We start from the raw sequence: 21,376 nt of genomic DNA, 5'->3' as shown, positions 1-21,376 counted from the left end.
GGCGAAACAACACATTTTGAAGGTTGTTGGGGAACACCCAGTAACCGTTGAAGATTACACCACATTACTGGTACAGGTCGAAGCCTGTTTAAATTCGAGACCTCTTACCTCGCTATCGGATAACCCAGAGGATTTAGAACCATTGACTCCAGGCCATTTTCTGATTGGTGAGTCGCTACAATCTCTTCCCGATTCTGTGGACGAGAATATTCCAGATAACCGGTTGAAGCAATTCCAGCTTATGCAGAAAAGGCTGCGCCTCATTTGGAATCGTTGGCGTCGCGAATATTTAGCCCAACTACAAGCCCGCACGAAGCGTTGGAAACCTGCAGTTTCAATCAAGGAAAATAGTCTGGTTATAATAAAGGATGACAGAGTTTCACCATGTCGCTGGAAAATGGGCCGAATAGTTGAACTTCATCCAGGGGATGATGGAGTTGTTCGTGTCGTAACATTGAGAACAGATTCGGGTTTGAAAATTCGCCCTGTGGAGAAACTTTGTCTATTACCATGTTCTTATAACGAAGATTAATTTTCTGGGTTTAATGACTCGGAAGCTGAATTTATTATTTCGATGATATCAAAATGTCAGATTTGTCAGAAATCGTTTAGATATTGAGTCGGAAAAGTCCGAGAGACGTCTTTAAATCGAGTGATTTGTCGGAAATGTCCGAAAAGCGTCTTAACATAAAATCATTTGGTCGGAAAAGTCCGAAGTTATTGAGTACGATTAACGGTTAGTATTTATAAAAAATTGGCTTCAGAGTTCAGAAATTTCATTTCAGGGTGGGTGAGGATGTTTGGTAGTTGAGCATCACTGATATCAGATGCTAATTAAGGTCGATGCACTCTCGAAAACCGGTTTGGCTCAACTCCGTTCGACCCAGTCAAAACACCAGCTTCTGATACGGCAAAGGCTTTGTGAGGACCCCGTCACAACAAATCACCCACAAATCACCCTTTGTGAACACGGCCTGGGCATTGCTGCTGTTTGTTGTCTAATAGAACACAATAGCTGATGACCAGAGAAGCAAGAACAATCGAGAGATGGGAGTAAGCTGGTACGGTGTGATCGTGGTCGATCGCAATAGACAAAATCATCGCACGAGAGTGAGTTCCACCTCAGAAACCTCAACGAACAGCAAATAAAGCGGAGGATCTGAAGACCAGCCAGTCCAAATCCATATCGCACCCAGCTCACATCGAGCAATCGCCGGAATATCTCTATCCGTTTTGTTGCCTGCATATTGTAACGCTAATTTTAAGTAAAACAGTAATTATAAGTATTGTTCTAAGTTGAAGTGATCTGTTTTACTGCCTAGTCGGCATTTAATTATTTGAAACTCCAAACAATTGGAATATTCGGTTTATGCGGGAGGTAATTGATTGCTAGGCAGACTGGTGTTGCAACCGTGCTGGCGAAAACTACGATTGGGAAATCGATGTTGGGATAGGTCGGATCTAGAGCAACCTATCGGAGGATTTGCAACCAAGGTAATCAGGAACCTGTGCCCAACACAGCCATTTTATCAAACAGCCGTAGGGTCATTTAACCCGATAGGCCCATTTAGGAAACCTTTCCCCTATGATCCACCTCAAAACCCAATTTTATCAACTGGATCTTAAAAGTAGACTAAAATAATGTATCTTTTGTTCTAGAACTTTAGTTGTTAATCAATATTTCTATTTTTAAAACGTGAAAAACCTCGTGGGAAGGAAAGGGTTAAAATTATTCGAAAAATGGTTGTCAGTTTAAATTCTCATAGAGAGCTTGGATGAAAATAAAATGATATTTTTGATTGACAAAAAAAAAGTGTGATAATGAAATTTCGATCGGCTACTTTGTTTCGTCGACTTTGAAAAAGTATTCGAGAGTCAAAGAATCATAATTTGTGGAGATCGTTTGAAACAACATCAACATTTGTGCTGTCAACGAAACGCGTTGTTTTTATTTCGGCTTGAATTTTTTTCTCTCAGGGTCAGGGAAACAAATCGAACCGATCTGATAATGATAACTGGTTTATCACTTGTGTAACACACTGAACCCAAATTCACTCTTAAAATACACATGATTTTTCACTTAAAAACAAGAATCCAGTGATTTTCTTCCATTCAAGTGCGACATATACATTTCACTTGGCAGTCACTTAAATTTCAAGTGAATTCATCCACATTCACTTCAGGCGTCACTTGAATTTGAAGTGAGAAAAAATATTTACTTCCCCATCACTTGAATTTCAAGTGAATGTCGGGTTGTAATTGTGTTTATTTTCAGAGTTCAAAATGGCAAATTCTAAAGAGCAACGTTTAAAGCTTATGCTGGATTTGGATTTTCCCAATTCTTTAATAGGCGATTTTGGCGGTAGTTTGTGTTAAACGTGATGTAAGAAAAAGTTATTTAAAGGTGTTATCATGTTTCAGTTTCTGGGTTGAACCGGACAGATTTTCTGGTTTGCAGCAGGGAAGATTTAGAAGTCACACTATCCGCAGTAACCGATCTGCCTTGGAATAACGATGGAATTTTCCAATCAATAAATGTATGGCGAAAGCGTAATGTAAGTATTTGAAATCGAAGTGGTGTTCTATAAATGTTCTTTTATTTAAAAATGCAAGAGATAATCAACTAGAAACTTACTTAGAAATTCAGATAAATTTCACTCGAACGTCATAGTGTAATTCACTTGACCGGTCACTTAAGTGAATTCACTTGACCCATCACTTAAAATTCAAATGAAATTACGTATGGCGAGAATTTACTACAGATGTCACTTATATTTAAAGTGAAAATTATTTTGGGTGCACTTAGCGATAAATTTTAAAAACTGATGACTTCTCATCCCTTTCCAATGCCGATCAGGATAACTCGTTCGAACTTTGCTCTAGTGGGCATCAGATTTCTTGATGTGCGCCCCGTGCAATTGTTGGTGTTTTTGCTGGTGCGTCAATTTTTGATGGTGCGACCCGACCCGTACTCGGGTCGGCCCGGCACCTTGTGTGTCATAAGCAATTGTTGGTATTTTTTGTGGGTGCGTCTACCGATCGGGTCGGTCCGGCCCGGCACCTTGTATGTCATCAAGCAATTGTTGGTATTTTTGGTATTGTTTGTTCGTGCTCAGGGTTTAGTCAGAAAATCGTTTCATCCTTGAGCACCGTTGTAGAAATTGGGATGCATAATAAGAGACAATGAAAAATCACAATGCCTAAACGGTTTGACCATTGTTTGGCGTAATTCTAAACATTGTTATCTTATATTGAAGGGGAGATGTGATGATGTATCGGTATCTTTATGCACATTATCTGTGCTACTGTTATACCTTACCTTGATATATTGTGACATTGGTCATCATAATAAACAGACTAGAAAAGCGAACCACGCGTTATTATTGTACTCAAAGATAATATTACAATTACAAACATTCGCGGTACAAAATATGCACTAGTTATCCTGGATAAGATGTCTTTTAAAGTAAACCTTTTTTGTGACCGTTATACAAATTATTAAAGTTATAGAGTGGTAAGATTGCTGGCTTCAAAGGATTTAATTCCAATGCTCAGTAATTAAAGGGCTTCGACTAATTAATGTAGATCTTGGAACATATTCAAGATACGAATCCATGATATATAAGTGCTAAGTCTACTTACCTGATCCTCCTTTTAAATTTCTTAGAAACCCGTTACTCGAACTTCTAGAACTGCATGGATATTTGACGAATATCAGGAAAGAAATCTTAATTCTTGATGAAACATTCGTCGTTACATCTGCTTCGTGAACTGCTCTGCTGTTCACTTGACTTGAGAATCTTCAGAATCACTTTCTCTAACATATTCAACTAACTCACTGAAGCGTTAATAAAACATTCATCACTGGTTTCTCAAAACTTATTATCGCCTTTTTTCATTCAGTAATTTTACCGGTCGCGATATTTTAAACCTTTTTAATCTCACCAACACTGCCCTTATTGTGTTTCATCTTAACTTTTTTCATTCGAGTACGCCATTTTGGATGTGGTACAAGCTGGTTTTTTTGGCTACGTATTTAAAATCGGAAAATCGAATTAAAAGTGCCGAAAAATAAGTTAAAGTATAACTCGAATAGCGATCAATCAGTGGAAAGCGAAATTTCGTTTCGGAAAAGCCCAAAATCTTGAGAAAATCAAAAAGTTTGAGGCGATAAGGCTTATGTTAAGAGTGAGGTTAGAGTGATGGAAAGCGTCATGAAGATACCGGACCCACCGGATCCGGAGCAAACAGCAACTGGTGCGATCAAAAAATCAAAACTGGACTGGATAGATGAACTGGACAAAGATGCGGAACAGCCCACCGGAAGCAAAAAAAAGGAGTATGAAAATTTCAACTATGCAATCACAGATACTGGCCCATATCGAGTGTACTTTGAGTTGCGGAGAGGATCAACAACCGAAATCAAAAAGATCAACAAATTTGCATTAGGAAGCACACTACGTAAGATGAGTAATTACAAACACTGTATCACCGACATGAAATACGTAAGTAAACAAAAAATCATTGTTTTCTTAAGTAGCTATGCGAAAGCGAATCAGCTAGTAGTAGAGATGAATGTAGAGGGCTCGGAATATAAAGCTTATATCCCAAAACATTTAGTTTGTATTACGGGCATTGTAGCGGGCATTCCGACAAACATAGATCTTAATGAGTTGAAAGAGGACACCGAAAGCTTTGTTCCAATCGTAAGCATAGATCGAATGCATCGCGGAAAAGAAAAAGAGCCAATTAACAGACTGAGAATCACCTTTCGAGCACAACAACTTCCGGAATCCGTTAGGATTTTCGGTTGTCCCGCGAGAGTAAGACCGTTTACACCCACAATTATTTTATGCCACCGTTGTCTCAGATTTGGTCACAATACAAGTAATTGTAAAGGGACCAAACGCTGTGACAAATGCTCAGAGCGACACGAGCTTACCGAAAATTTTGAGAACTGCCAAAACCCAATTAAATGCGCTAATTGTAGGAATCCAGGACATAGATCAACAGACAACAACTGCCCAGAACGAAAAAGACAGCAGGATATTAAAATCCTAATGTCTAAACGTAATTGGACTTACGCAGAAGCACGGGAGCAAGTTTCAATGGTCAGCCAAAATTTGTATACACCTCTTCAAGATGCCACAGAATTTCCTACACCCACAGAAAGCTTCGCGAGTATGACGCGGAACAACTACAGATATAAGGACCCCCTGAGAGACCAATGGATGAAGACAAACCAAGAACGAAAGACTATCCAAGCAGCTGTAAAGTTATATCAGGATCAACCAACCTCATCATCATCGAAAGGGAAACGAGCCCGAGTTGAAAACTCTTCGTCGAAAACCATGGCTGAAAACATCACTGACCAGCGAAATAATATTGTTAGCAGCATCGAAAGTAACAATGTAGGTCTAGGTCTCCGCAACCCTTGGAACGTGGGAGACAAGGAACGGTACCAAAATGAGGTAAGAGAAGCCCAGGCAAAAATGGAACGTTCATTTCAGGAAAAAATGATTACATTTTATACGGAATTCATCGGCCTATTGGGGCCTCAAGATCAAGTCAGAGAACTGTTTAATAGTTGTACAAGAAGACATTTTAATTTGGCTAATTCGGTAGTAGGCAACCCAAAATAAATAAAAAGCAAAAACCAACCTATTGTGTCACCCCTTATCTTTTTAAAATACTAAAAATGGCTACGAACTACGGATTTAAGATTTTACAAGCGAACGTGCAGAGTTTGTATAAAAACAAAGCAGAAATCCAAAGGGTTTTAACGGGGGATGAGTTCGCAGCGGCCATCCTATCTGAAACATGGACCAATGAACTGCTAGAAGGAACAAATAAATATAATATTACTGGCTATCACTTTGTGCCACAATCTAGGGAAGATAACTATGGTGGATCAGGGATTCTGTTGAAGAATTGCTACAGCTACTCTAAACTTACCACACCTCCAAATCTCTCACAATCAACACAGGTAGTAAGCATAAAAATCAATAAACTGGATTTAATTCTTTGTTCTGTATATATCAGCCCTTCGATCTCCTTAGCAGAGTTCGAGCTCGATGCTCAGGCAATTCTTTCTAGTCTTGACCAATACCAAAAAGTTATAGTAGGGGGCGATTTTAACGCCCACCACGTTGAATGGGGAGACGATAACTGTGACTCTAAAGGAGAAAAATTGCTAAATGCCATCAACTGCAGTAGGTTCCTGATAACAAATGACGGAAGTAAGACATATATTCCCCTCCAAATAAACAAGAGCTCATCTGCAATAGATGTTACAATGTGTTCGACTAACATGATAAACCGTGTAACATGGAGAGTTTTAGATTACAGCATTGCTAGCGATCATATGTGTATAGAAATAGACTGGTTGATCGAACTACCTGCCCAGAAACATTTTTACCATAACAAATCCAAGATAGCCAAGCAATTATCTGAACTTAATGCCTCTGAAATAGATACGGTCAGTGATCTGTTAAATAACGTAAAGAAAATACACAAACAAAATCGCATGAAATGCAAAAAGACCCCCAAATTCTGGTGGTCAGACAGTATTGACGAGGCGTGGAAAGAAAAAACATCAGCCAGAAGAGAGTATAATAGAATATCATCCCCAGAAAATCTAATTGAATTTAAAAAGAAAGCTGCTATTTTTCAAAAGAAAAAGAGAGAGGAAATCAGGAAAAAATTTGATGAGTTTCCAAACGAGATTGGTCCGTTTACAAGTTCAAAGGAACTTTGGTTGAAAGTTAGTAGATTAACAGGAAAACGTTTCTTCAAGAAAGAGAATAATTTTCTGAAAGATGATGAAAACTTGGTAGAACAGTTTTTGGACACTCATTTTGGGCCTCACGATCCACAAATAATACATAGCCCTACACACGTCGCCCAAGACAATTTACTAGAAAAGGAAAACTGGCACAGGATTCTTAGTAAAAAGAAAAAAACATCGGCTCCAGGAGAAGATAATCTCTCCTACGATCTTTTGGCTCATCTTAACACTGAGGTCAGGGACAAGTTAATATTCCTATTAAATGATATGTGGAGAAAAGGTGTCATTGATAACAACCTGAAAATTATCAAAGTCATAGCGATTCCTAAGCCTGGTCGAGATCAGAACACCATAGCAGGGAAAAGACCTATCTCTCTCGTTCCAGCAATCACAAAAATTGCAAACTCAGCAGTGTTAGAACGTCTACAAAGATTCCTAGATGAAAAACAGCTTCTACCCTAAAGAATTAGGCAGAGCATTTACAAAAAGATGTGTTTATTCAGTAATGGATAGAGTGGAAGTGAAAATTTTAACTGAGACTAAAGTCAATGATTACTGCGATTACTGTTTGTCAGTAACTAAGCACGTAGCTGATGGTTGCTATACTTAACATCCCCGCTCAACCAGATAAGCTCAGCTTGGATCGCAGCTTCTCGAAAGGTCCTTTCGCCAGTCCTTTGGTAAATATATCCGCAATTTGATCCGTTGTAGGTACGTAGATAATTTTGAAGAATCCATCTTGAAGCTTCTCACGAATGAAGTGAAAACGGATGTCAACATGCTTCATTCGCTTGTGTTCCTTCGGTTCCTCCGATATTCGAATGCAAGATTGGTTATCTTCGAACATCGGAACGGGCTTGATGATCTTGATATCCAGTTCCAGCAACAAGTTCCGTAACCAAATACCTTCGCAGATTGCATAGCTCAGCGAAATGTATTCGGCCTCTGTTGACGATAATGCCACACAATTCTGTTTTCGGGTCATCCAGGAAACGGTACTGCCAAAAACTTTGAACACGTTCCCAGATATCGATTTTCTGTCTTCCAGGTTTCCCCAGTCAGCATCGGCATATCCTCGCAAAGGTTCGCCATCGTCCGACCGTTGGTACTCCAATCCATAGTTCACCGTTTGCTTTAGATACCGCAAAACCCGTTTTAGATTACTCCAGTGTACATCGGTAGGAGCTGATTGGAATCTGCTGAAGTAATTCACAGCTGCGCTGATGTCTGGTCTTGAAGCCAAAGCCAAATAGGTCAAACAACCGATCAGTTCCCGAAACGGCTGCTGGGTCAATTCCTCAACACTTCGGGTCTTCAATTTTAGGTTTGGTTCCAATGGAGTTGCGCATGGTTTGCAATCTGCCATTTTGAATCTGCTTAGCAGGTTCACGACGTATTTCGGTTGACTAATCTTCATTCGACCACGCGTCTGATCGTAATCCACCTTCAGCCCGAGAAAATGCTTTATCGGACCCATGTCCGACATTTCAAAACGCGTAGACAGTTTGGATTTGATGTCCACGACTTCCTCTCGACTGTTTGAGACCAACAAAATGTCATCCACGTACAGCAGCAAATAGACAACATTCGTTTTGTCTTTCTTCGTGTAGAGACAGGTGTCGATCTTCGAACGTTGGAATCCTATTTGAAGCGCAAATTTGTTGAACTCCTCGTTCCAACTCCTCGGTGCTTGTTTTAGCCCATACAAGGACTTCCTCAACCGACAGACGAGATGCGGTCCTCCCCGCTCAAATTCAACAGGCTGACGCATGAAAATTTCTTCCTTCAGGATGCCGTTAAGGAACGCCGTCTTGACATCCATTTGGTGCACATGATGTCCCATTTGATTTGCAACCGCCAACAGCACTCTGAGGGTTGCAATTTTCGCCACAGGAGCATATGTCTCGTCGTAGTCGAAGCCTTTCCTCTGCGAAAAACCTTTGGCCACCAGCCTCGCCTTGTATCGGTCAACATTACCAGCCTCGTCACGCTTGATTCGGAAAACCCACTTGCATTCCACCAGATTCTTTCCGGCAGGCTTCGGAACAAGCTCCCATGTTTCGTTCTTGCTCAAGGATTGCATCTCACTATCGATCGCCTTCTTCCAATCGTCCCAATCGTCACGCTTCTTCAATTCAGCGATCGTCGTCGGAATGTTTTCCACATACGCTTCTGCATTAAGCGCATACGCCAGAATCGAACCATCACTCGCCATCGGGGAACCTGACAAATAAGTACCAGCAGTATTGGCTCCAAAATTGGTAATGAAATCTTTCAACTTACCAGGGAGCGTGCGCTCCCGACCGCTGCGCCTCGTTGACACTTCTGTAGAACAGTTGTCACGTTCTTGGTGCGGTGGGAGCGCGAAGTCTGGATCGCTGTCTTCGTCATCGGTCATGCAATCGGAATCAGTCGTCATTTCCGGTTGCATCGCATCAGCACATTGATCCGATTCGTCCACACCAGGCTCGCTCGACACCTCAAGGATTTCCGGTTCATGTGTTTCTCCACGCCTTGGAAAAACATTATCTGGGCTTGATTCTGGTCCATCACTGGGCTTGACGTTATCTTCAGTAGCAGGTTCAACATAACGGTAAGATTTTTGAATCACACTGGACCATTTCAGATTTTCGTCGAAAATCACATCTCTTGAGATGAACAGCTTGCGTTTCCTTGGATCCCAAATTCGATAGCCATTGGGAGCGAACCCAACCATTACGTTTTTCTCCGTCTTGCTGTCCAACTTGTGTCGTTTTCCTTTCGGCACCCAAGTGTACGCCACCGAACCAAAAACACGCATTTTGTCGACCTCAGGTTTCCGATCATACCAAATTTCATACGGTGTTTTCTTGCAGTTCACAGAAGACGTAGGACTTCGGTTCAGGATGTAGGCAGCCGAACTCACCGCCTCACCCCACATTTCCTTCGGCAAGCCAGCTTCCTGCAACATCGATCTCGCTCTCTCCAACAACGTGCGGTTCATCCGCTCAGCTGCTCCATTCTGTTGCGGACTGTACGGTGCGGTTGGCTCCAGTTGAATCCCTTCGGTGCGGCAAAAATTCTTGAAGGAAGCGGACATATACTCCCCACCGTTGTCGCATCGAAGACGGGAAATTTTCGTCCCGAAATATGCCGTTGCTGCTGCCTTGTACTCCTTGAACTTTTCCAGCACTTCATCCTTCGTCGCTATTGGATACACCACCGTAAAATGGCTAAAATCTTCGATGAACGTGACAAAATAACGTTTGCCATCCCACGTTTTCGGATTGAACGGCCCACAAACGTCGGAGTGTATCAATTCTAGTAGACGTGTTGATCGCTTACCACTGCTCACCGGAAACGGATGTCTCGTCTGCTTTCCACTGAGGCAGACCTCGCAAACCGTACCACCAGGCCATTTTGGGATTTCGGATTTCGTTTCAACCATGCCGTACTGCCAAAGTTTCTTTATATTTGCCTCGCCAAGATGTCCAAACCTTCGATGCCATAAATCGTACTCGTTTTTACTTGTTACCATGGCATTCCCTTCCGATTTAATTTCGCGTAGGCTCATATCCAAGCTGTACAACTGGCCCAACCTTCGTCCCACGCAAATGATTTCGCCATCCAGTTCGATCGTCACATTTCCAGCCGCAATTTTCAACACCATTCCAGCGTCCTCCAACCTACGCACCGAGAATAGATTGCACTGCAGACCAGGAACATACAGCACTTCCTTTACTGTACCCGGTTTCTTCACGCCGTCGACAATCATATTGACACGTACTGTTCCAGCCGATTCAGCAACCAACGTCTCACCACACTTGGCTACAGCGATGTGAATCTTGTTCTTCAATGGATGAAGCTCTTCGAAAAAAAACTTGTCGTTGACCATGTGGTCCGTTGCTCCTGAGTCAAGAAACCAGGAAAACTTTTTCGTCGACTTGCTAGGAGCTAAGAGTGCCGTTGCGTTGCCCGTGGTTACCAGAAAACAAATTTCTTTTTCAGCCGCCATTTTTGCACCACCTTTCGATTTCTTTCCGGACTTCCAGGCAAACTTGGGGTTCTTCTCGACGGATTTTCCAGCCTTTTCCGCTTCGGGGCAGTCAACTCGCCTATGACCGTACTTCCCACAGCCGAAACATTTGAATCCTCGGAATTTTCCAGCAAACGCAGATTCGACAGCAACATCACCTTGGTTCGACCGTTTCACCTGCTCGTCCAAAAGCCGTTTCTTAACATATGCCATCGTCAGTTGTTCCGGTTGAATCGTTTCCACCGCTGTGATCAGAGCCTCGTAGGATTTTGGAAGTGAGAGCAAAAACTGACAAACGACGTCTTCTTCTTCCAAATTCACTCCAGTCGCTCGCAGCTCTCGTAGAACCTTCTCGAACTTCAGCAACTGGAAATTTCGTGTCGAGGTGCTGATGGAGGATAGAGGGCTGCTGCATTGTTTGACGGATGCCATAGAGGATGAAGTTCGTGCCGTCAAACAGCCACAACTTTTCTTCGCTCATCTTGCTGACCACGTTCTACTTCCGGAACAAAACTAAGAACTACTTCCTTTTACTCTGGGCCCATAACCTAAAGAATTAGGCAGAGCATTTACAAAAAGATGTGTTTATTCAGTAATGGATAGAGTGGAAGTGAAAATTTTAACTGAGACTAAAGTCAATGATTACTGCGATTACTGTTTGTCAGTAACTAAGCACGTAGCTGATGGTTGCTATACTTAACATACCCGACACCTCATTTGGTTTTCGAAAACATCTTTCCACCAACACATGTGTCAATTTTGCGCTCAACTGGATAAAACAAAGCAAACGTTTGAATTTCCTAACAGCGTTGATCTGTTTAGATCTCTCAAATGCCTTCAACGCGGTCCGTATTGAAAAACTCGAAGAAATCCTAGTGAATGTAAAGTTCTATAATTGATTTATGAGTTTATAATTTAAGGAAACTAAATTAAACACGTGGTGTGATATTATTGAAATAGAGGCGTTCTACGCAACACTATGTGATTAGGTTGAAAGTCACAAAACGAATGACCTAGTCTTTTATTCCATCTTATATCCGGAGCTTGTGCCTTTGTGCACATTCTCACTCTCTCCCACTTGGGGTTGTTCATGACTATTCGAAAAGCACTTTGCTATACACTACAACTTCTCCTTCCTTTCGAGAACTAAGTCAACCTATTTGATTATTAATAATTTCGAAAGTTTGGTTACAAACTAATCAATTCATATTTTAAATTATTTCGTTTTGCTTTAAGATCTATATTCGAGTGCATGATTCATGCTTACAAATTCATTAAACAAAATTTATATGTTACCAGCTTTTTTTCTCGAACACTAATAATAAATGTAGTCATGTAGCTTTTTTCTTTTCGATGATCTTTTGGATCTTCTAAGTTTTTCATTGCTATTGGATATTCTATCCTCTTCATTCTCCTCCCCCGCGAACATAAAAGAATCTGCTGCGAACCCATAAAAATCCTCAGATTCACTGTTGTCGTCTGGTTCTCTTCTCCGTTTATTGCTACTGCCGCTTGAAAAAGGTGATAAAACATGGTGCGTTGCTTCAAAACTGGCTTGTTCAAAATCGTTTGTGGTATCTGCAGGCAAAATTGTTGATCCATGTGGAAAAGAACGACGGTTTTTTCTACGAGCGTTATCCGTAAGCTTAAGCTGACGCTTGTGTGCTAAAATCGTTCTGCCACCCAGTGACACCTGTGAAATAGTTTGAGAAATCCATTTTAAAAATGTGACAGGAAGATATCGTCTTAAATCAGTTTTGTTCGGATTAATATAAAAAATCAGGTCTTTATTTTTCACACTCAGAAAAGGATCTCTCAGTCTTTGAGGTGAGGTGTTCCGCTGTTGAGATAAATCATCATTAGATGTTGTCAAATTGTTTTTAAAACTTTTCTTAGGGTTTATAAGATCCAACAACCCTTTAGGTTTGTATTTCAGTAGACGTTCTGAAGGAAAACTATAGTCCGTATTTAAACAGGTATTCCTGTAGTTGAACAAGAATAGGTACATTTGCTCATCCACATCAAGCTTTTTTATATTAGGGTCCAAAAGAAATTTTTTAAGAACATTTTTTACTAAACGGACCATTCGTTCCGCCTGGCCGTTGCTTTCTGGATGATATGGTGGACTTTTCATCATTATTATGCCTTGCCTTTCAAAAAATTTGATGAATTGTTCAGAGTTAAAAGGTGGTCCACCATCCGTGACTATGACATCTGGGAAACCATATCTGGCAAAAACATCAAAAAATACTTTTATGACTTTTTTACTTTCTGTACCATTTTTCATATTTTCTAGCTCAATCCATTTACTAAAACTGTCGACAATCAATAAATACATTTTACCTTGGAGGTAAAAGAAATCCGCATGAATCCGTGAAAATGGTTTGTTTGTTGGTATCCATTTTGAATATTGAGCAATCGTTTTAGTTGGAGTATTTAATTTGCATATTCTACAGTCTTTAACAAATTTTTCAATATCTTTATTGATACCCAACCAGTACACGGTTCTTCTAGCCATTTTTTTTCATTTTGTTAATGCCGGAATGATTCATATGTAATAAGTCCAAAATTTTCGATGTCATAGTTTTCGGAATAATAACTCTATCCTGAAACAAAACGCATCCTTCTACTTCTTCCAGTTCTTGGTTCATTGAAAAAATATCTCGATAGTGTTTGTGGATACGTTTAGGCCAACCTCTTTTAAGAAATTCTATAATTTGTTGTATAAAAACATCCTTACTTGAGGCGTAAGCGATTTCTTTATAATCAATCGGGAATTCATCAGTGAAGTTTAGATTTTTAATAAAATTTTTATCCAAATCTTTGGGTACTTTTTCGTCAAGTGGGAACCTAGAGCAAAAATCTGCATTGCCTAATTTAGAAGCTGGTCTATAATAAATTTCAAAATCATATATAGACAATTCTAAAATATACCTTTGAAGCCGGGTAACTGAAATTGAATTACGACCTTCTTTGCCTAAAATTCCAATAAGCGGCTTGTGATCAGTATAGATCGTAAACTTTTGGCCGTACAAATATTTGTGGAATTTCTTCACTGTACTTACAACAGCGAGGGCTTCTAAATGTAAAATTGGGTATTTCCGTTGTGCTTCATTTAGCGAAAAAGATGCGAAAGAAATAGGTCGTTCTTCTCCAGAAATTTCATGAGCTAAAACTCCTCCTAAGCCATAAATACACGCGTCTGTTACTACCACAACAGGTTTATCTGGATCAAAATATTCAAGCAAATTCGGTTTCAAAAGCAACTGTTTGCATTCCTCGAAAACTCTGTTACATTCCTCTGTCCAAATATATTTTACTTCTTTTTTTAATAATTTATAAAGACAATTCACCCGAGTGGACATATTTGGTATAAACTTCGAATAATACGAAAGTAAACCAAGAAACGCTTTTAACTCAGAGATATTTTGAGGACATTTCGCTTCCTGAATTGTCTTTACTTTTTCTGGACAAGGAAGTAAACCGTTTTCGGTCAAAACATGACCCAAGTAAGGTAAAGTAGAAACAAAGAATTTGCATTTTTTTAGATTAACTTTTATATTAGCCTTAGCCAATCTTTCCAAGGCTAGAAAAAGGTTACGTTTACATTCTTTCAAAGTTTTTCCAGAAATAAGCACATCGTCTAAATAGCATACTACATTTTCAAGTCCTTTCAGAACTTCGTCCATAACTTTTTGAAAAATTTGAGCAGAAGACGATGCGCCTTGTGGTAATCTCTTATAAACATATAATCCTTTAATTGTATTTATTATCATTATTTTCCTCGATCTTTTTGATAATAAAAGTTGCGTGTAAGCACCTGCAAGATCCAAAGAACAAAAAAATTTGGCTCCCGAAAGAGTAGCAAATAAATCTTGTGGCAAAGGTAAAGGATACGTGTTGGTTACCAAAACTTTGTTGATCGAGACTTTACAGTCGATAACCAAACGTATATTTTGATCCTTTTTTATCACCACGACAACTGGAGATGCCCATTCACTGGCATCGATCGGTTCAATAATACCATCTTTCTCTAAATTATCTAAATAGTCAATAACTTTTTGTTTAAGTCTGAGAGGCACGTCATACGCTTTTCTGAATATTGGAGTATTATCCTTTAAAACAAAATCTCCCTCAAATCCCTTAATAGGATTAGAAAAATCCTCGTCAAATACTGTAGGGAACTTACTCATAATATCATCCATTGCTTCCTCCTCCTTGACTGCATGAACTGAATCATTTGACGGTTTGGTAAATGTCTTTCTCCAGCCTGTATAGAAAACGTCCAACCAAGTACGACCTAACAAAGGAACAAAATCATTGCTGCATTGCAAAATAACTAGTGATAACTTCTGTTGATTTCCATTCAACTGCACGTTCACATCTGTTTTTCCTAGAATATTCAGTCGTTTGCCATCTATTACTACCAAACGTTTATTACACGATTTAACTTTCAAATGTCCAAAATTTCTGTTAAATTGTTGTTCGGATATCACACTTTCAGCCGAACCACAATCTATTTCCATCTTCATTCGCTTCCTTTCTATAATGGTATCTACATAGCATGGCTCATTTATTTTGTGAACCGAAGAAATCATCATGCAGTCTAAATCGTTATCACTATCAGACTCTAGATCCTTTTTTAATCTCTTAAAAAGTCCGGATGAACTTGGTTGTGGCAAAGCAACATTATTCACACTTGATCTTTGTTGTCGAGGGCTTCTGTTCTTTAGTCGATAACAGTATTTCTTGGTATGACCTGTTTTATTGCAAAAGGTACATCGATAAATGGGTCTATTATCAGAGTAATTGTCGTTTTTAGTATCGTGTCTACGAAAAGTTACTGCCCGATTCCTACTATTACTCCAGCTTCGTGACCTAGATCGATGTCTAACCGGAGACCGAACTGAACGTCTTCCAAGCCTATTGATCAAACTGTCACGTCTTGTTGAATTAGTATTTACCGATTGAGTCCGATTCCAAGCTAGTTCCTGGTTTATTATCATCTTCTCAGCTTTGCTAGCCGTTAAATTTTCCTCGTTAAAAAGTTTTCTTCTTAAATTTTCATCTTTAACTCCAATTACCAGCACAGTTCAGCCAAAAATTTTACGGCTAAAACAAAATCCATGTTGCTCTCGCTTTCACCCTGTCTGCGAGTCCAAAATTTATCGCTATTTACGACTTCATTCGTGTCTTGATCATAGCTTTTAGTTAATTCTTGTTTTAATTCTGTATATGAAATATCTCTTACATTTCTACCCGGAAATAAAAGTTTTATTTTGGAGTAAACCTCCTGTCCACAAACCGCTAAAAATGATGCCTTATATTGGTCCTCAGAATATTGGTTGTGGATAAAAATCCATTCTAATTGCTCGATATACTGAGCGAATGGAACTGACCCGGGAATGTAAGGTTCCATTGTAGTAGTTAAAGGCATTCTGAATATAAAAATGTGTTCAAATAAACCCAGCAATAATAACGTTCAAATAAAAAGAAAAGAAAACAAAACAAAAAATAAATTAAAAAAAATATTAGAATGTCTCGTATTTTGACAATTTAATAAAATGATAAAATGTATCAAAAACAATGAGTAAAAATCAACATACCTGATACACCAAAATATTTCCGGATCACCAAAATATTTCCAAAGCTGAGGAAAAAAAAATCCTAACAGTAGCAATGGCAATCACCGAAAACAGCAAGCAGTAGCAACAACAAATATCAGCAGCAAAAAAAAAATGGGGCAGCAGCAGCAACAGATGAAACAGCAGGAGCAGCAAATGGAGCAGCAGCGGTGAATTTCGATGTACAACAGCAACCAGTAAAACGCAAATAACAAGTTATTTGAAACGCTCTTGGCTACACCACTAACAGCAACCTTCAGCAAGGCCCGTAATTTGCGAACTTCCGATGGATTCAAAACGCTCAGCTTTGTGTTCAATGTGAACAAAATTTGGAAGAAATTTTTCGTTTCGGCTATTCTATTCAGCTGATCACACCACAACACTACCGTCTCACTTGTAGTTCACTTATGACAATTCGACTGAGTGATGATGGTGAGTTGAGGGATACCAAGTGAGATGTCAAATTATCTTTCTTCTCACCGTTTACTGCAGTGCGGCAAATTTTACTAAAATGAACCAACTTCCAAAATGAACACTTTCTGAAATGAAGAAGATTAAGAAAAATATGAGTTTCATGGACAAAAGATAGTAAAATACAATAAAATGGCGTGTTAGCCAAAAAAATGTGCTCCTTCAGAAATTAATGTAAAAAAATTACAACAAAAATGCTGGATTTCTCGAAATAAACTTTTACACCTCCTTTACAAACTGAACATATCAACATCAATGCAATAAAAATTGTAAAAGACGATCTAGTAAAAGGTGTTTAATAACCACTACCAGCGTCAGTAAAAAAAACGGTAACTCCGTCACAATTTTTATATTTGCATAAACCACAACTTACTAAATTTTTTTTTTACAATTTTACTTTGACACTATGCTGAATTTGAGATTTTATCCCACTCGTCGCCAGTTGTAAAGTTCTATAATTGATTTATGAGTTTATAATTTAAGGAAACTAAATTAAACACGTGGTGTGATATTATTGAAATAGAGGCGTTCTACGCAACACTATGTGATTAGGTTGAAAGTCACAAAACGAATGACCTAGTCTTTTATTCCATCTTATATCCGGAGCTTGTGCCTTTGTGCACATTCTCACTCTCTCCCACTTGGGGTTGTTCATGACTATTCGAAAAGCACTTTGCTATACACTACAGTGAAGATCGGAGTCCCACCGGATGTTCTAATGTGGACAATTTCATTTCTACAAAACCGTCAAGTAATGTTCCATATGAGCACTAAGACGATTTCCCGAACTATTAACAACGGGCTTCCCCAGGGAGACGTTTTGTCCCCTACCCTGTTTAATATATACACAATTGATCTTCACCGAAAAGTTGACACAGATACAATGTTGGTACAATACGCCGATGACTTCGGTATTTTAATTCGGGGAAAAGACATCAACGCACTTAATGCCCTGGGACAAACATACTTGGATTTTTTCACCAGCACAGCTGATACGTTAAACTTTTCCATCAACCCAGATAAAACAAAAACCATATTCTTCCAACGGGGTACTAAAGAACTGGACTTCTTTATTAATAATACCAGGCTAGAAAACGTTAGAAGCCACAAATACCTTGGAGTAACCTTCGACCGTTCGCTCAATTTTGGAATACATGTCAAACAGCTTAGAACAAAGGTACAGGATCGACTCAACATGATCAAGGTCCTCAGTGGGGTCAAAAGCGGAACTCATCCACAAGCGATGATAAAAATTCATATGGCTCTGTTTCGAGGCACCTTGGAACAAAATAGCTCCGTGTACAATAATGCAAGTGTAACAAACAGGAAATTACTTGAGGTGGTTAACAACCAATGCTTAAGAAAAGTCATTGGGGCGACAAAGTCTACCCCGAGAAACGTATTAGTTGCTCTCAGTGGACAAGAACCAGTTGGGCTGAGGCAAGAGTTTGTAACAACTAAGGAAATCAGCAGACATTTCTCGAGGAACAATGTAGTGGCAGAGCAATTAAGAAGCGTACGGTTACCTGAAGATAGAAGTAGTTGGCACAAGTTCTCATACCTAGAACAGATCTATTGGCAGAACAAGGCAATACTCGATCGAGTACAACCGGTGATCCGTCTGAGCATTCGACAAGAAGTCGATATTTCATCCGACTTGGAAGGTCTTACAACAGCAAAGCAAAATACAAATCCAGCACGAGCTAAACAATTGGCACTTTTTATCATGAACGGAAGAAACAGAGGACGAGGTCGTATATATACAGATGCGTCGAAGGATGGAACAAAATGTTCGATAGGTGTGTACTTCGAAACGACCGGACAAAGGCTGTTCGCGTCCCTGAGCATGGAGACAAGCATCACATCAGCCGAGCTGATAGCTATAAAAGAAGCTACACGAATTATTGAAGAAAACTCACTATCTCACTCTGTTATATACACCGATTCAAAAGCATCATGCTTGATGCTACAATCTGCACAAGATAACAGATATGACGAAAGCATCCTGATCGAAATCCTAAGAACATGCTCCTCATACAATGTCGCGATACAATGGATTCCCAGTCACGTTTCCATCACAGGCAACGAAATCGCAGACGGTCTGGCCAAACATGGATTGCATTCGGACTACGTTTACGAAAATAATCTTATGCTCAAAGACAGTATATTCTTGTTTAAAAGATCACTAAACGAAAAAACAGATAGGTGGTACAGTAATTACTCTACAGATAAGGGAAAAAGCTTCTACTACATACAACCCGCATTCTCAAAAGTCCCGTGGTTCTTCGGAAAAGACATGAGTGGCCGGGACATCCGGCTCCTGAACAGATTAATGGCTGCACATGAGTACTCCAAATACTGGCTGGCGAAAATGAGAATCCTAGATAACGCTAATTGCGACTCCTGTTTAACACCAGAAACGGCTAATCACACAATCATGGAATGCCCTCTTTTTAACACACTGAGAAGGCAGTATGATTTCCATGGCAAATATACTAACCTTCAAGAGCTATTTAAATCAAATAACATCGAACACTACAAGGAAATAGTAGAATTTGCACGCAATGCAAAGTTAAATTACTAAGTCATTGTGACTAAATGAAAACAGGGCATATAGTCTTTGCCACTAGCCCTTCCCCCTTTGGACTGGCCCGGAAAACGGTGCGCAGTCCAAAAGTAGAAAGAAGAAGAAGAAGAAGAATCTTAACTTTTTGGGGACTTTCGTAACACCAGAGATCCAATAACTAAACCCTCTCTCCCTTCACTCCCAAAACCCAGCGCTATGATCACAAAATAGTGGCAACAGCAAGAAACCAACAAAAATTTATTGGCTTCGCCAGACTGCCGAAGTACAAGCGAATTGAGTGTGAATGACACCAAGTGTGCGAGACGGCTGTCAGCCGTCCCGCGTCTTCTGCTGGATCTATTTCAACATTCGATGTTTCATTACGGTACTGTAGAAGTGCTGAAGAAGCTCGACAAATACACTTTCGGGATACTTTAGAAGTATTTCATTCTTCTGAAAATACCATTTTCCATCCTATATTCACATAAATTGATCACGTGATTCCTGATTTTTCTTTATGTGATAATGCTTCCGATTTTCTCACATTTCCCAATCGATTACAGCTTTTCTTAGGAGAAACCATTTAGCACTTATTGGCTGTCATCACTATACGGTCGCATGAGCTTCCCTGTTTGCTTACTTTTTACGGTTGATGAATTCCAGATCATGATCTGCCTTCGCCTTTCCCAACCAAACTATTTCCGTTTCACATTCACGTTTATCCCGAGGAAATTACACTTGAACAAATCAAAATTTGAATTGTACTACAATCCAGTTTTGTTCACCTACTCAAACCGTGACATCCGGCGCCTTATCTTACTGGCAGTGCAGCTATATACGACCTAAAGTTAATGAAAGAAAAAAAAAGATTATTAATTGGATGTTCAACTATTTTAACAATTTTTAATCTGAAGTCTTATTCTTGTCTTGTCTTGTTTAAGGTTGAACTTTTATTTAAAGTAAAGTTTACATCGAAATTTTTCAACCCAATATTGATCTTTCAGGAGGACCGTTCGCAATCGAACTCGATGAGAGGGACCAAGCTGAAGTGGTGATAAAATCGGCCAAAGAGAGGCTTCGCGACAAGGTTTTTGTGCCACGCAATTCTCTACTGACCGATCTGTATCAGGTGTCACACTTCAACACCATCTATCACATTTTTATCGCATTTTTGGTGATCCTTGTCCTGCACACGCTGGTCTACGACTTTGTCGAAAGTGGCAGGTTTGAGAGAAATGATGATTGTTCGAGTTTGAATCAGTTGTAGGAGTTTTTTTTTTTCATTTTAGAATCAATTTAGGATTGGGACCCATTACTGCTGGTTTCGGCAAATTTCACTATGCGAGCTTGATATGGTTTTCAATGCTGTTTTCCACGCTAGGTGCTTACGCAGTGTTTGGAATTTGGGTCCGAATGAGAAGAACCTTCAGGAAGGGTAAGTATAAGTTCTCAAACTAATTAATTAAGGTACAAATTCACGTGATTTAATTTCTCACACAGCTCATCTGAACCGACTCTGGAACATCGGGGGATTTACGAGTTTCGTTTTGTATCAGTGCATTTTCATGGCGCTAGTTATTCAGGTCCTTTTGAGACTGGATCTGCCTCCCGCATCTTCGGTTGTAGTTTTGGCGGAAATGACTCGTTTTATTATGAAATTCCATGCATTCGTGCGCAGTAACATGCGTCGCTTATCGGATATCGATAAAATTCTGAAAGCAACTAACCAAGCCCAGCCAAATCACTCCGAGGCAAAACTTGAATTATCGTTTTCACACTACATCTACTTCCTGTTCGTTCCTGTTCTAGTTTATAGAGACGAGTATCCTCGAACGGAACGTATTCGATGGTCTGTAGTGTTCCAACACGTACTCGAAATTGTTGGAATAATTTTCTACATCAGCTTTTTATTG

At 39.6% G+C, this 21,376-nt stretch overlaps 2 protein-coding genes across 3 annotated transcripts in view; one reads left to right on the top strand and one right to left on the bottom strand.

Annotated features, from left to right (window-relative positions):
• The window catches only part of LOC129745793 (sterol O-acyltransferase 1-like), a 33,188-nt gene that overhangs the window by 10,451 nt on the left and 1,361 nt on the right, over positions 1-21,376 (top strand). Inside the window, exons 2-4 of the mRNA XM_055739138.1 lie at positions 20,468-20,687; positions 20,753-20,898; positions 20,964-21,376. Coding sequence (XP_055595113.1) covers positions 20,468-20,687; positions 20,753-20,898; positions 20,964-21,376 — 779 coding nt within the window. The remainder of the gene's footprint in view (positions 1-20,467; positions 20,688-20,752; positions 20,899-20,963) is intronic.
• LOC129745792 (uncharacterized) lies at positions 11,835-16,986 on the bottom strand. 2 transcript variants are annotated; one of them, XR_008737184.1, is made up of 2 exons: positions 16,409-16,986; positions 11,835-12,495 (listed from the first exon to the last, which is right to left on the bottom strand). XR_008737184.1 is itself a non-coding variant. In XM_055739137.1 (2 exons), exons 1-2 carry the CDS (start codon positions 15,401-15,403, stop codon positions 12,449-12,451), a joined length of 459 nt encoding a protein of 152 aa, XP_055595112.1. In that variant the 5' UTR covers positions 15,404-15,711; the 3' UTR covers positions 11,835-12,448. The 2 variants fall into 2 exon arrangements, 1 of the variants encoding a protein (XP_055595112.1); XM_055739137.1 differs by lacking the exon at positions 16,409-16,986 and adding an exon at positions 14,992-15,711.

The sequence above is a fragment of the Uranotaenia lowii genome, chromosome 2, assembly GCF_029784155.1.
Source record: "Uranotaenia lowii strain MFRU-FL chromosome 2, ASM2978415v1, whole genome shotgun sequence".
Classification (NCBI taxonomy): domain Eukaryota; kingdom Metazoa; phylum Arthropoda; class Insecta; order Diptera; family Culicidae; genus Uranotaenia; species Uranotaenia lowii.
Note: the sequence above shows the minus strand (reverse complement) of the source record. Positions and strands in the feature narration are given on the sequence as shown.